The sequence below is a fragment of the Bos mutus genome, chromosome 21 (genome assembly GCF_027580195.1).
Source record: "Bos mutus isolate GX-2022 chromosome 21, NWIPB_WYAK_1.1, whole genome shotgun sequence".
NCBI classification, from domain to species: Eukaryota; Metazoa; Chordata; class Mammalia; order Artiodactyla; family Bovidae; genus Bos; species Bos mutus.
Genome location: NC_091637.1, coordinates 64,659,952 through 64,676,066, shown reverse-complemented (window position 1 = coordinate 64,676,066; position 16,115 = coordinate 64,659,952). Strand labels below are relative to the sequence as shown.

The window sequence follows — 16,115 nt, the reverse complement described above, 5'->3', positions numbered from 1 at the left end:
GGAGAAATGTGCTTGGAAATACGTTTGGGGTTTGAGTCACGAGTCAGGAGACACTGGGTCAGGGGCCCTGAAAGCTGCCATCAGTCCCACAAGCAACCTGCAGGTGGGAGACTGAGGGCGAGAAAGGGGGCATTTTCTTGCTTTCCAGACGCGCAGAGGCGCAGCTATGCTCTCAGCCCCCGTCCCAATCCCCCTCCACGGTCGGGGAAGCAGGTGGGGCCCGAGGACCAGCTTTCCAGCAAGACCACCATCTCTTCCCGATACCTGTGCGCACCCGGAAGCATTCAGCTAGAGGCGGCCCTGAGGACCGGCCCAGCACCACGACAAACGCCCAGGGAACCCCTCCCACCGTCTGGCTGGCTGGCTAGGGCCTCATTTTCACCCCTTACTGCTCAGGGATGGGCCAATCCACCAAAAATTAATATTCCTGAAAATGATCCTTTCTTCCAACACTGGACAATGGCAGGTGGATACGTTTCAGCTTCTTCAAAGGAAGAGCTTGACCTAGTATACCTATTACTCTATTTTCTGAGTGAAAAGTGTCCAGCTCTTTGTGACCCCATGGACTCTATGGTCCAGAATTCTCCAGGCCAGAATATTGGAGTGGGTAGCCTTTTCCTTCTCCAGGGGATCTTCCCAACCCAGGAATCAAACCCAGGTCTCCCACATTGCAGGTGGATTCTTTACCAGCTGAGGCACAAGGGAAGCCCAAGAATACTAGAGTGGGTAGCCTATCCCTTCTCCAGCAGATCTTCCTGACCCACGAATCGAACCAGGATCTCCTGCATTGCAGGAGGATTCTTTACCAACTGAGCTATCAGGGAAGCCCCCATTTTCTGCATGCTGCTGCTGCTGCTGCGGTGTCGCTTCAGTCGTGTCCAACTGTGCGACCCCAGAGACTGCAGCCCACCAGGCTCCCCTGTCCCTGGGATTCTCCAGGCAAGAACACTGGAGTGGGTTGCCATTTCCTTCTCCAATGCAGGAGAGTGAAAAGTGAAAGTGAAGTCGCTCAGTTGTGTCCGACTCTTCACGACCCCATGGACTGCAGCCTACCAGGCTCCTCTGTCCATGGGATTTGCCAGACAAGAATACTGGAGTGGGGTGCCATTGCCTTCTCCGATTTTCTGCATAATGACACACAAAATCCAAAATATGTGTTTGCCTGAGACTGAGCATTCACCAAAGCCTCTAAAATTCACCACAGCCCAAAGACAGGCCATCCCAAATACCGAGGAGGAGAAGGGGCGGGGGGCTGGCAAAGTCCGGGACTGGCTGGGGATCGGCCTCCATCCTGACTCTGCCCGTCAGCCCAGCCCACCTGGAGGGGCTCCCGAGACGTCCCCGAGGAGGGAGGCATCCAGGAACCGTGGGCATTTGGCTCTAACGAATCACATAGATCTTTCTGGTAAGCTCCGGATACAACATCCCGGAGCCCGCATCCTGCCCTTTGTAAAGATCCCCTTCCGGGCTCCGTTCCACATCATCATGTTTGCAGGTGGCAAATGCCAGCCTCGGAGTAAATGTCAAGGGGTGGAGCCCGCCTGGTGCCCGCTCCCTGGAATCAGGCCTGGGCACACGCTCTCCACCTCTCTGCAACCTCTGGGGAGTGGAAACAAGTGGACAAAGGGGTCAGCCCCCTGTATGGACACGTCTTCCCTTCTCGCCTGCTCAAAATACCATCCCCAGCCCATTCCCCACTCAGGGCAGGAGGGCAGGACTGTGGAAGAGCTGGCCCCCAAATCTGGTTGATGCAAGAGCCTTACAGAAGCTGGGATGGAACCCGGAGACCCTTGGGGAGTACGGGGGTCCATCCCCTCTGCTCACTGGGCTACAGGGCTCATAAAGGCGGGTGCACCCCAAGACAGGGCCCCCAGCTCCAACGTGGTCCCTGTTTCCTCTCAGAGACCCTGTGTGGAGCATCAAGGCATGGGGACTGGGACAGGGCTAGGCCCACTTGAGCCTCCATAAACATCAAGGGAGTTGAGTCAACTCTGACCCCATATCCAAGCCATCCCGGCCACTTAGGTGCCTTCATTCATTCACCCCAGGGGCTACCCTGAACGTCTCAGACATGCGCACAGAGCCAGCCACCTTCCACTGAACTGCTGGCTGTGAAAACATCCCCAAGGCCCTGCCGTGGGCTCCTCTGCTGTGACCGCAGAAAGCAAGGTGCCCTCAGGGGAGCCCCCGCACCCCTGTCCACCTGACCTGGATGCCACATAGGCCACATCACCATATGGGACCCGCCCAGGCATCTGACTAGACCCTCTGGTCCTTAAGGCAAAGCTGGCCTCAGGCCCCTGGAGAAGAGCCCCACCCCCAGGCCCCCAAGGCTCCATCAACGCTTCTTGAATAAATGATGGTCCCATAAACAAATGTCGGGCCCAGAGAGCCTCATGGAGCTAAAACCCCAGCTTTCTTGTGCTCCACCATTACTGATTTTATTTACACACACAAAAACATTCCCACCCCGCTGCAATTTCAGGGGTGAGGAGACGAGGCCAAGGGAAGAACTCTCTCAAAAACCACTGTTTGATCAAAGGACATTATCAAAGCCTTGCGCGTGAGAACCCAGCATTCTCACAGCCACTGACGTTTCCATGGCGTACGGGCAGAAGCGCCCTTCCAGCTCCAGGCAGACAGGCACGGCTGTTTCCGCATCTCCAAAGGGGCCCGGGAGCTGGGCTTTAGGCGGAGGGCAAACGTCCTGCTACTCATTTCATTTCCACGCTCAGCAAAGCTCTGTGAGGACCTACTGTGTGTGCGCCTGGCCGGCGCTAGTTCTCAGGAGCCCAGACCCGAGGGAATGCTCCCCACTTACCGTGCTGGCACACAAGGGTCTCAGCTCCCAGCGGCTTCCAGAACGCCCGGCCCCATGGTCGGGGTGGCAGAGAACTTGCCCTTGGAAGTGACCCCCTCCCAGGTTTGCATGTGGACCTCCTCGAACTGAGACATGTTTGAGTAAGCCTGATGAAATCGTGGTGTCTCAAAAAAGCGCGCAACTCACCCCAAGCCAGGCAGCAGCGTCGCAGCTCGGGGCAGGCGCGAGACGCCAGGTGACCCTGCGGAAGACGCGCTGCTCCAGGGCAGCTCCTCCACCTCCTCTGTCCAGGCGTTCACGATCCGGGGCCGCCGGGGCTCCTTGGTGTGGCGGGGGGGAACAGGCAGAACGTTAGAAGGACGACAAAGCGAGTCCCCCAGAAAAGCCACACACACACACACACACACACACACACAAGACCCAGAAAAGGCAGAGAGCCTGGTCTCACCTGCCATCTGGTTTTCGGTGGAGGGAGGTGGCTCGTGGGGGCGGCAAGGATGGGAAGAGGTGTGGGAAGCAACAGGCCAGGGAGCAGCCCCCAGACGGGCCACAAGGCCTGGGGAGGCACGGGCGCCGAGCCTGGGACTCGCCGGGACACAGCGCTTGGGTGGGCAGACCTGGCAGGATGTGATCACAAAGGGTCTGGGGGGATTAGGATGGGGAGAAGAGGACAGGGCAAAAGCCTGGCTACAGCCCAGGGTCACTCAGAGCCTGGGAGGCCAGGCCCACGGGAAGAGGTACCTGAGGATGCTAGGGGGAGGTGGCCTGCCGGGTTTGGGGGGCTTGCGCCCCGGGCACTGGAGACCCACTGGAAACTTGAGTCACCCTGAGGGGGAAGGCCTTCTTGCACTGTGGGAGACAGGGAAAAGGCATGGAGGTGGGAGGTGGGCAGGGCAGCACGCGGGCAACCACAGGTGTGGGCTCGGCAAGGAAACCAACGTGTTAAGCAGAGTGGACGGCCGAGACGCAGAGGGTCCTGAACCCAGAGAAGGGGGCACAGGGAAGGGCACACAGGTCGGATCTGGCAAGCAGAGCCGGGGGCGCGGGGGGAAGCCAGAGGAAGAGCTGCCAGATAGAGGAGGAGCGAGGTGGGCAGCTGGGAAAGGTGAGGCCTGCAGGTCCCCTGGAGGTTCCCAGCCAGGGGCCCTTGGCGGTGGGCAGGCCCCCGCCCGCAAAGGTGGGGCGGGGGAGCTGGATGTAGTCCCAGGAGGAGGAGGGCATCCTGGAGGGAGGGGTCCAGCCCGCGGACCCCCAACTCAAGAGAGAGACCTGGTGCGGCCAGAGCCCAAGGGGACACATGCCACGGCTGCCCCAGCCCCCTCCTCAGTCCTGAACTCTAGGGCTGGGGGCCCATGACGACCATGCACATTCAGCTACAGGATGGGCGGGGAGGCCGGGCGAGCAGGAGGGGCTGGCTGGCTGGGACCTGCAGCTGAGCCCTGGAGAAGGGCAGGTTCGGGGCCCCCTCCCCAGGCTTCGGATTCAAAGGGGGCCACTCAACCACAGCAAGGCAAAGCAGGCCTGCCCCTCGCACCCCCCCGGCCTGCCTTCTCTACAGAGCAGGAGCATGCTGCTCCAACGCCCGGGAGCCAACAGGGCACCCTGGGCAGAAGCAACCCCCCGGCTCCCCACCCTGGGGAGGCAGAGGCCATCAAGTGACGTGCTAGGGTGGCAGGTGCCCAGCCCGGGGCCAAGCCATGGGTTTGCTCAGCAAGGATCAACTGTTGGATGACGGGATGGATGCGTGAGTCCAGGAAGGGGTGAGACTGGTGGGGCCCCGCTCAAAAGGGGCTGGGGGTGGGGCAACACCCTACACCCTTTAGACCTAACGCTTCCCAGTGACTCCCATCTAGCAGCTCGGATTTGACAGTCAAGTTCCTTCATTGACTCACCTGTCCAAACATACATCCCACATACTCTTACTGAGCCCCATTTTGTGCCGGCTGGTTCTGGGACACCCAAAGGAGGAGTGGGCTGGCCTAGGACGCCCCCCTGAGGGCCAGATGAGGAAATGGGAGTCGGGGAGAGAAGATGGATGGACCACAGAAGGGGGCAGTGAAAGCAGAAAAATAACGGAATAGTCAGAAGAACTGGGGGGAGCCTCCGGGATTGACTTAATGGTGGCTGTGCCCGCTGGGGCCCGGGAGTCCGGGGGCCCACACAGGAAGACCCGCAGGACCCCCGGGCTGGAGGAGTGGGGGCAGGTGTCCCGTGCCCACAGGGAGCTGGGAGCTGCGTCAGTTCAGGCGCAGAAGGGGGGCCACAGAAACAAGGACACAGGTTAAAGCAGTCCACACCGTCCACTCGGGAGTCAGGAGCACAGACACCCCCTGCCAGCGGCCTCAGAAGATGAGTTCAATTGCCTTACTCTCCTCCCTGGGTTCTCAAATGCTAAAATATTAATGACTTTGGGGCAGATATTTTAGTTATTGATACGTATTTGAGGGTATGAAGGGTTCTATGGATTTTCTTTTTTCCTACTTAAAATAAATCCTTCTAGAAACACCAGGAGCTGCCCTCTAAGCTCTCTCCACAAACTGCACAGAAGAGGGCAGGTTTCGGTGGGACCCCCTAGTCTCAGAAGTGCCCACCGCATCCAGTCCCCCAGTCCGGGCAACATCTGGGGTCACCACCACCAAAAGCGATGGAGTGGTCCCAGCTGGCCGACTGTCATCTAGGGAGCTGAATGGGAGGCGGTTCTGCTGACTCAGGACGTGTCTAAATCTCATCCACCAACACCAGGGGACCTTTAGCCAAGAGGTAAGTTGAGGAAGGGAGGACCGGAAGTTTTCAACTAATCAAGTTTTCTTGCTCCAAACACTGCACTTCTCCGCACCCACTCCCTTTCCCCCACCCCATTTGGCGGAAGGTCTGGCTGGAGTCTGAGGTTTAAAACTGGAGTGATCTAATCGTGATTGATCTGCCTTCAGGTGAGGAACATCCAGAAGTTAGGGTTCATAAGGGCAAGTTTCTGACTCAGACACACCCTCCCTAAAGACAAGAAAGGGCTCCAGGGATTTCAAGAATGAGGGCAGAAAGAGAGGACTGACGGGCGGGGCGGGGCGCAGGACACGGGAACCGTTAGTGGGTACAGCGGGTGACGCCGGGTTCGGACACTGGATCCGAGTGGTCCCGACAGACCGCTGGGGGCTCTCATCATACAAGGGGCTGAGTGTGAGCCCCCACCTCTGCCCTTCTACGAGGATGGGGCTGTGCTGGGGCACCAATACCCATCCACTTCCTGACCTGAGGGGGCGTTCCACGGACGCTGGCTCGGCTACAATTGCACGGCGTCTACACCTAGGACTTACTTTTTCACCCAGGACTTACTTTTCCAGCTTTGGGAAGTCTTACAGGTTTAACACCGGGGAGCCCTAAGAATGAGTCCGGGGTGAGCCTGATCCACATCTCTGTCTCTCTGCTCCTGGAAAACTGATCCCAGAGGCCTGAGTTGCCCTGGCCCATGGCTGGTCTGCACGCAGGGTCGAACAAAGGAACTCTCTGCAGAGCAGCCCTCATCTGTGGCCCAAAGCTGCCTGCAGCTTTCAACCTCACTCCATGCACTGCAAGCTGGGACAGAGGCAAAGGCTTGAATGGGGAGCAGAATGAGTTCCTGGGCTCCAGCACCAAAATGAGAAGTGTGGCTTCAGACCCTCTTCGCCCCTGCCCTGCAGCCGCGGTTCACCTCATTATGATAATCAGTGTGTCTCTCCTTCCCAGACAAAGAAGGCTCCTTATGAGATGAATATTGGAATCCAGCAGCTACCTCATTAAGGCCTACAGCCTCTTCCTTGACAAGGCCCAAGATTAGCCCTGTGTTCATTAAGGGAAAAGGGCAGAAAGTGGAATAGAACTGAAAAACACAGCTGGGGGGAGGGGGAGGGCTCTTTCTGCTCGCCATTCATTCACTGAAAGGCTCCATGTACCTTCGGGATTTAATCACCAGCGAGGGGGCCAGGAGAAGGGTTTAACCAGGATGCGGGAGGTAAAGAGGTTAAACCCGATAGAAGGAGTTAAAAACCTAAAATGGGGCAATTTGATTTGAAAGCTTCCTGGGACTTGTCACTGGGATAATCAATTGAAAACCTTTTTCCTGTTTACTTTCTTTTTGCCTAACCCCAGAAGGAACCTTTCTCTGGATGTGTTTTTTGGGGTGGGTTTTCGTATTTTCTAAGTCTCCCTTTGCTCCTGGTTTTTTTTGTTTTTTGTTTTTTTTTTGTCTTAGGGGCACTTTTCTAGTCTTTGCTTCTTTCTTGCCCCCGCTTCCCCCACTTCTTTCTTCTCCCTTGCGCTCCTTCCTGTGGGAACTTAACCTACAAGAAAATTGGATGGCGACCTTGGCTGTACTTTCTCATGAACACTTAAGTGAATTTATTTCAAGTTCCTCGAATAGTGGGGACATGAGGTTTTACCTGCACGATGGCCCACCTGACCTGCCAGGTAAAGATAACTATTCTGCAACTGAGAGAAAGGTGGAAAAGCTTGGAAACACTGAGCTACCTCGAGGCCTCAGCTCTAGGTGGTTTGGGCTCCAACCCAGAGAAGATGCCAAGAGGCAGGTTCTGGAAGGTTCTGGAAGGGCTGGATACTCTTCTAGGAGAGGTTAAGAAGGAGGAGGGCCAGAGGCAGGTGACTCCGTACCGTCTACATACAGGTCAGGGGGTGGAGGGGATAGGGATGTCTGTCAACACCAGAGACCAGGAGCTGGGAAGACTGTGAGAGAAACACTGAATACGTGTCCGTGCGTCCGGGAGCCGGAAACATGTCTGGAGTTAAGCTCCAGAAAAGTCATTACCTTAGAGCTGGTGGAGTTCAACGGACCAGAGGAGACCACGAAGCGGTGGGTTGGAGGGGAAACGGAAGGTGAGGAAGGAAGACAGCGAATGTAGATAGGCTTTACAGGAGGCGGGGCTGCGGAAGGAAAGAGACAGAGGCTAGAAAGGAGGCCAGGAGAGGCCCGGAGGCTCAGAAGCTGCTGAGAAAGCAAAGTTAGGAATTTGGAGGGACTCGCTTATGGCCGAAGGGCCAGGTCTGAGAAACTGGAGGGGCTGGGGCGGGGGGCCTCCTCTCCCTTTACTGTGTCAGACACCTCAGATGTCCTCATCTGAAGGCCGCTTGACAGCCTCTGTTCCCCTAGGAGGTACAGGCCAGCCCGGGGTCCGGACAGGGAGTTGTGAGGTTCAAATGAATTGATGGTTGCAAAAAGGCCTTTGCCAACTGCAAAGGGAGACATAAATGTCCCCTATAATTACTCACTGGTAGCAGGACGCTCAATTTTACAGCCCACTCAAATCTCACTGGGGCCTGAGTTTTCACTGACCATAAATTATGCGTCCTTACATTAAGGATGTAAAACCCAGTGGTGAAAGCTCCTGCCAGCCTTTGGAAGACAAAAGGTCCCTCCTAATAGCCTGGATTAACTCACAGCAGATCTCCGCCCACTTCATTTGCCACCTCCCAAGTCATCTTTCCACCTTCATTTGCCACATAATCCAATCAGCCCCTTTCAGAAGCCCGGGAGCTATTGTCTACACCAAGCCGGGTTTCTCTAAAGCGGCCGGAGTTGTTTTTGTCTCGTCCGGACAAAACTGGTTGGCTTAAAAGGGGAGGAAAGAAAGTGCTGGTCAAACGAGGACCCCAATTAGCTTCCAAGAGACTTGTTTTCATCATCTTTGTATCACATTCCAGGCCTGGTGTGCGGGGCATATTGTAGGCAGTCCAGAAAATGTTTGTTGAATTAATTCTGTTTTTATTTCTTCTGGAATTTATTTACTGAGTACAAACACACAGCACCTAGTGGGTGCTAGCTGTTATTACTGCGGGGGCGTGGGGGGACAAGGCTGGGCATGTGATAATGAGGCACAGCCTCCTGGTGCTAAGTATCTCGCAATTTCCACAGCAATTTACAAAGCACTTTCATAGTGGTTACATCATTTGGCCTTCAAAAGCGCCATGTGGGGTAGATAAACGCGGGTGTTTTTTGTGTTGCTTTTTTTTGCCCCCCTAATCCCCATTTAGGCCATGAAAAGAGCTGAGACTCAGGGAAGGTAAGCAATGTATTTGAGGTCACACCGTTATTGAGAGGTGGGACCGGCACATGGTACCAGTAGTGGGGCCACCCAAGACCCCCAAGACCACCCCGGGCAGCTGGGATTCCAAACAGGCTGTCCCATTGTCAAACGTTGGAGTGGAAATCAAAAGGCTCTTGGTAGAATTCTGGGGCAGGGGTGGGGGTAAGGGGCAGCCCCTGATGGCACCCAGGGTCCAACTCTGACCCCTTCTCTTGCCAGGAACGGAACAAAACGCTCACACTCCTCCAGCCTCAGCGACCTCACTCTAAGTGTGAGTCACTCCCATCCCACAGGGAGGGGGGCTCAGTTCTGTCTTCTTGCCCTCCACCTTTTAAAATTACTCAAATGGAGGCCACATTCATTCTCATTTGTAAACGAGGCGGCCTCGCTCACATGGACATCTGACATAGCAATAACATAGGCACAGAACATACAAAGCGCTCTGGAAATGACCACACGCCCCGTGCATGTCCTGACTCAGGTCAGCCCGAGCCCTGGCTGAGTATGGCCCCTACCTGGTACACCGAGAGCCCTGCGGACTGGGGTTGTCCGGAGCGCTGTGGGAGAATAAACGAGAAGCGTGAGACAGGTGAGGGGGGCGAGGGGGACGTGGTCGACCAACCTGTTTGGGAAAAACATTTACTGACCGCCTCTTCTATGCCTGGCCTTACCAGCTTCCCAGAATCGGACCAACACTCACAACACCCTGGGAGGTTGCTTTTCTCGATCCCAGTTCCCCAGAAAGGACGAGGAGATCTGGAAGAGGTGGGGATACCCCTGGCAGTTCAGTAGCATGGCCTCGGGAATCATGCTCCTTCCAGAAGCCCACCCTGGGCCTTGGAATTGCAAGGGAGATGCTGGCCGAGCCCTTGGCCCAGGTCTCCCTCCTGAGAAGTTCCCAAAGGGACCCTTCCTTTCAGACCATCCTGGGGATAATGACGGGGTGGACTGAGAAAGACTGACACCTCCCTGGGATGGTGAAACCTCCAGGTTGATGGAAGGTTAACAGAAGCAGACGCACATAGAAAAGCAAAGCATCAAGGCAAAAAGCACATCGAAAGTCCGAGGTTAGCCAGTGCCCCCTCACTAGGGCACTGGTTTCAACACTTAGCCAAGAGGGACAGCTGGTTGGTCAGTTCGGGTCCTCTTCAATCTTCGGCGGCCTGGGGGTGCGGTCACTGCCCAGTGGTTGCTTTGTTTGCTGGTGGGATCCAGGAACCCCTGCTCCTGGCGTCCTCTGCAACAGATCAAAGGTTAGAAGGCCAAGTCTAGGTGTTAGTTAAAGTTGAATTAATTACAACTAAAACTAATTAGTTAAAATTTTAAATTGCCTTTTAATTGCTAATGGGCCTGGGGGTGGTGCAAGCAGGGGAGCGGGGTGGGGGGGGGGGCGGGTTCTGCCCGCTGTGTCAGGTTTCAATTGCCACCAGGATGGGTTGAGGTACCATTAGACGGAGGTGAGCAGCAAGCACCTGGGCATCAGCTCGTCATCCACAGGTGGTCCTTGGTGGCAGGAAGGCAGACGGAAGGTGTCATCCTTGAAGACAGACCCTGGGGCAGGGGAAGGGGGGCACAATTAGAAACCGTCTTGATGACCTCTAACGGCCGGCACTGGAACAGCAGAGGGAGGGAGGGGACAGTCCGAGGGAGAGGGAGGAGGGAGTGAACAAAGAGGAGGGCGGAGGGGGAGGAGGGAGGAGGGGGAGGGGAGGGGCGGAGGGGGAGGAGGGAGGAGGGGGAGGGGGAGGGGGAGGGGGAGGGGAGGAGAGAGGAGGGGGAGGGGATGAGAGAGAGGAAGGGGGGAGGAGGGGGAGGGGATGAGAGAGAGGAAGGGGAGGGGAAAGGGGGGGTGAGGCAAATGGGAGGGGCGGGGGAATGGGAGGGGGAGGAAGGAAGCGGGGAGGGGAGGGGGAGGAGGGAGAGGAGCGGAAACGGGAGGAGGGAGAGGAGCGGAAAGGGGAGGAGGGTGAGAAGTGGGAGGGGGTAAGGAAGATTTGATTGACAAGGCACAAGTGATAGCGGTGTGCGCATGCGCAACCTGAAGCCTAGGTTAGCAGGCCGAGAGCCATTTGCAGACACAGACCGCTAGGGGGCGCGCGGCCAGCACCCAGAAGCCGAGAGCAGACACCTGCGCGCACCCCAGCCTCCCGCCCGCGCCCGGCCCGCAGCTGCCAGGGGCACAGCTGGCATAAGGTGGAGGGGGCGCCCAACAGGTCTCAGGCCTAAGAAAGTGGGGGGGCAGAGCCCACCCCAGCCAATCGCGCAGGGCCGCTGGGTCCCCTAAACACCACGCCGGCCGACACCAGCCAGAATCCACCTGTGGATTCTATGTGGCGGAGCGGGGGGGGCGCTCGCCCCCCCATACAGGTCCTGAGGTCCTTCTGCACCCCCCAACTGCGGGGGTCAATCTGGCACCAGACAGAGCTGAGCATTTCAAGGGGACAGTCGCCATAGGGTTCTTTTCAGAACAAGATTCCACTTTTGATGGGTTAAAAATACCGAAATCTTGGCGCCAACCTCCAGAAAATGCAATTACACATCCATTAATTAAATGATAAAGGCCCAGTTTTCAATACACTATTTTTACACACTTAATGTGTCTCTGGACACATGATACAAAATACAGTACCACTAGGAAATAAAATAAAGTTAGCCGAAACCGCCTAAAATTATCCAGACCACCACCGAGCCCCCCCACCCCACCCCAAATCTCGTCTCCTTTTCTCCGCCACAGTAAGAATCTCAAGACCCCCGCACGATGGCGCCTAATTAACCGTTTTACGACTTCTCTATCCTACCCAGATGAGCCACACCTTCTCAGACCCTCAAAACCCAAACGGGCCGAAATAAACTCATCTGTGTCCACGCTCATCCACGACGCCCTAGGTCACGCAATCAGTGCCGACCACGGCATCGCGACCCAGCGCGAAATCCTGCAACCGCTCCCCCAGGGAATCTGGGGGTCTTAAAACATTTCTCCCCTAGGTAGATGCACCCAGAACTCTCCAGGAAATCCCGCGCCCGACCCCCTCCAGCAGGAGAACAAAGGCCACCTCCTCCCCACCCCGCCCCCCCAAATTCCGCAGTGCCGCGGGCGCCCTCTGGCGGCCAGCGAGAAAATCTTCCAGAAACCTGCCACGTAGCAACCCGCTCGCGCTCCCCCTCCCCAAGCCCGCCGGCCCACCGTGGGGAGGGGGCGGCGTGGGGGGGTGCTTGACAGGGACAAAGGAAATGGCAAGAGGCGGCTCGATCAAAAATCAAAAGCCCACAACACGTCAGAACCTTCCAAGGACCATCGCGCAACACCGAGAAGACCCCCCGATCCCCCAGTTCTCCGCTCCCAGAGCCCAGAACTCTCCCAACACGCCCCCTTTTTCTGTATTTCTCTCTTCCCTTTTGACCAGCCCCTTCCAGACCCAAGGACACAGCCTTCCCTCCACCTCAACCCACCCCGTGCCTCTATTCTGCATGCACCCCTAATCACTTGACCCGTGCCCCCGCTCCCCAGCCGCCCTTCTGCACGGAACCCGTCCCCGGGGGGGGCTTCTGGAAGGTTTGCACTTGGGCGCCGTATCTCTCACTGTTTTAATAAGCCAGATGCTACCGGGTGGTAATGCTACTGCCTGAATTTTGACTGGAGTAGGCTTCGCACTAGCCTGTGTACTTGGATTCGGAACCCCTAGCGGACAAGTACCTCTACTCCTGATGCCTACGGCCACCAAGAACCTGGCCAAAACTAGCGGGAAAATATGCCCGGAAGACTCTGGCTTTGGGGGTGCTTCCCCCCCAATTTCTTAGGGAATGGGAATGCATCCACCACCACGTCTCTCACCACTCGTGATTCTCAAGGTGGCTTCAAACCCAGAAAATCTCGGTTTTGGACCGCGGTGACTGCGGCACACTGGCCTCTGACAGGGGGTTGATCAGATTCCTCCCACTCTTCGTAACTGAGGCCGCGACCACCCAGCCTGCCCTCAGTGACTAGACTGGAAAGGGGCCCTGTGATTCTTTCTTTTTTGCCCCCGTCCTCCAGGAAAATGTGCCTCAAGACTTTCCTTCCCGACACGATTCCGTCGCCGACGCTCGGGGACCAGGCGAAGTGGTCGCCTTCAGGAGACCGTCTCGGGTATCTATCTCGCGGCAGGTCCAGTAGGACGGAGCCCAGCCCAGAAGGGGGTGTCGTCTTCCTTTTGCACATCCTTTCGGGCAAAGGATGGCCAACCACTCACCGGGTAGGGAGGTTCTCGCGTGGGCGCCCGGGCTCTCCGGAGGAGCCGCGGCCCAGGCCAGCGGGCCAAGGCGCGCTCCATCCCAGCTCTCCGCCGTCTGCGCTAGGGGCTGGCTGGGTGGGGTTTATATGGAGGCGCAGAAGGGGTGGTCTCTGACGTCAGTGCATTCTGCTGCAATGCGCTCATTTCTCCAAAAGTGATTGGCCGGAAAAATGAGCCCCCCAGATTCTATGACAAATTGCTCTAGCCGCACCCAGATTGCAGCAAAGAAGGGAGGAAAAAATTCTGCCGCAGTGCCCCTCGCCGCCATGACCAACACCCTGAGCTCGCTGTTGCTTTTTCCCTCCACGAGCCCCGCGCGCCAAGCGAGGGAGATTTCTGTGCACGATTTGCTGGGAGACTGGGACAAGGGGTGGTTGTCCTCGGGCGGGCGAAGGGCAAAGCTGGGGCGCTGGGGGCGGCAGATCGCACACCTGGCTATTTCGGAACCTCAATCAGAGGATGCAGCTTAGGGAAAGAAAACGATGCTCTCTGCTTATTGTCCTGAGAAATAAAATGCCCTAGGCAAGACAAGCGGCACCCAAATGTAAGTGGCGGCTGTCACCCCCTTCTATCCTACCCGTCCTTTTCTGATCAAGAGACTCCATAGTGCACCTCCGAGTCAGAAAAACCGGGTTGTGAGTTCCCGGTTCTGCCGCTTACAGCCTGGGTACCCAGAACCCTGCAATGCCCCCCTCCTCTGCCAAGAGGTCCGTTTCCTCCACTTTAAAGAAAAGCGGGGGTACCCCTAAGAAAGGGAGTTGTAGTAATCTAGACACGAGATGTGTCCCTATAGGGAAAGTACTTTTCAAGGAGGTCCGTATCCCACCGGGAGATCCATAGGGCACCCCTCTCCAAATTTGAGATCACTTCCCCACACATACAACTTTGAACCGCCCCCCCCGCCCCTCGCCCCCGGGGAAACAGGCAGCGACACATGTTGCCGCAGACCAGAGCTTCACGGCCTCGGACTCCGGGACTTGGCACATGAGATTTAATCCTTAACAGGTGCCGCCTTCGGCAGCTCTACCGGGCACCGAGCGGCAGAGTGGGCAGAACCGTCAATCAAATGTCCTCTCGCAAAGGTCAAAATGCTGTTGAAAGGGACTAAGGATCTATCTTAGGGCGACAGGTGGGTGGCAGCCGGGAGGACAAGGATGAAGCGCCTGGTGACAGCAGAGGGGTAAGAATGAGTGATGGGTCCCTAAGGGGAAAGACAGAGGGTCCCCGCAGGAGGTATCAAGTTAGAAGGAGCTCCCATGCTCTTCTGGGGCGCTTCAAAGGAGCTTCAGAGCCAACAACACCCCCGCCCCCTCGCCCTCGCCCCGCGCCGTGGCCAGCGATCCTGTAGGTGACTATAAAACTGTCGGGAGATTTCCTGGGCAGTAAAGAAGGGACTGAGCTATTTGTAAGCCCACCACTAGAGACAGGGAAGTGAAAATGGACCACCCGATCGAACGAGACACCGAGCCTTGGGCAGGGGGCTCATTTACAGGCGGGCTGTTGGGTAGACGAAGATAAAGTGGTCTTTGGGGTCCATGACGAGGAGCTACCTTAAAGTGTCAGATAACGTAAGAAGGGGACGAGAACCCCCTTTACAGCCTGGTTGAGAGCATGCAAGTTGCCCCAGAGACTAGAGCCCCGGCCGCAGGACTTGGAAAACAGAAAGGCCAGCACCAACCACGGGTGTCAAGAAAGCTTCAAAAAATCATGGCTCCGAGCATCCTCGTCAACAGGAGAGCGTTTATTAGCCATGGTATTAATAGCTAGGAAACAGCCGGAGCCAGCGGGGACCAATCAGCAGCCAGGAGCCCCTGTCGTCAAGCCGGCGCGGCCAATCAGACACCCGCAGGCCCGGTTGCTAGCCTCTCGGGGGCAGAGGCGAGAGGGGTGCGCATTGTCAAGGGGGCGCCAGCTCGCCCTCCGCGCGCGTGGGAAGTCTGCGTGGGAGCGGAGGCGGCCACCAGAGAGCGTCAGTAGTTACGCACTAGGGGTCCCTGGAGGCTGTTCCAGAGACGGCCTCCTGGCGTCATTCCTGCAGCCCCGAAAGGACATGAACGATGCTCTGGGAGGAGCCCCCGGCTCTGGTTGGGGTGCCTCTGAGAGGCCCTGGAAAGAGAAACTCCAGATGGCCAATGTGCATCTACGTCCTCGAGGCCTGGCCCCCGGGAGGAGAGGTGGGCCTCCCGGCGCAGAGTCCGCCTCTCTGCTTTTTTTCCAGGCTCCTTGGCCTGCTGCTCAGAACTTCACAGTAAATCCCACTCCTCTTTTTCAAGGTCTCAGTGACAGGGCAAGGTAAAAGACCCTAGAAAGCCTGTGTTTTCGACAAAAGTGCCGCGGGTTTGAATCCTAGCTCTGCTCCCTCTTTAGCTGGGAGGCTGCTGTCCAGGCCTTTCACTCTGGGCCCCTATTTCCTCATCTGGAAAAAGGAAAGAGTTGGACAAGATGGTCCCCAAGGAGCCTTCCAGTCCTGCTCTGCTTGATTTGAATGTATACATCAGGCGAGTCAAATGTCTTCCAGAACATTCTGCATGACAGTAATTAGTATCAGGTGTATCCTGCCGTCCATGTGGTTACTTCATCATGCTGCTTTTCTTTCCATTGTATTTTATTTTAAACAGAACTCCATGGCAACATGTTTATCCTTCTGGCTTCCTAAAAGAAAGAAAGAAAGAAAAAGATAGAGGGGGGAAAAAGGCAGAGAGAAAGACAGACTGCTGTAAACTAATCTCTACTGAGCTTGGTTTAACCACACACACACACACACACACACACACGCACACACACACACACTCACACACACAGAGTCCATATGTTTAAATGTTTTTGCTGGCTTTTCTGGAGCTCAGAACCTAACTTTTTAAATATCTGTTGGTCCAAAGCAAAAAAAAAAAAAAAAACTTGAAAGAGCTAACTCTACGGTAATATTTGGATCCAAACTGCTTCTCAATCTGA

At 56.4% G+C, this 16,115-nt stretch overlaps 1 protein-coding gene across 1 annotated transcript in view; it reads right to left on the bottom strand.

The window, feature by feature from the left end:
• The window catches only part of LOC102268415 (uncharacterized), a 35,348-nt gene extending 21,917 nt beyond the window's left edge, over positions 1-13,431 (bottom strand). The window contains exons 1-5 of the mRNA XM_070358220.1: positions 13,375-13,431; positions 13,122-13,230; positions 9,408-9,449; positions 7,617-7,732; positions 3,008-3,141 (exon numbers count right to left, since the gene is read on the bottom strand). Coding sequence (XP_070214321.1) covers positions 3,008-3,141; positions 7,617-7,732; positions 9,408-9,449; positions 13,122-13,230; positions 13,375-13,431 — 458 coding nt within the window. The remainder of the gene's footprint in view (positions 1-3,007; positions 3,142-7,616; positions 7,733-9,407; positions 9,450-13,121; positions 13,231-13,374) is intronic.
• Between the last annotated feature and the right edge of the window lie 2,684 nt (positions 13,432-16,115).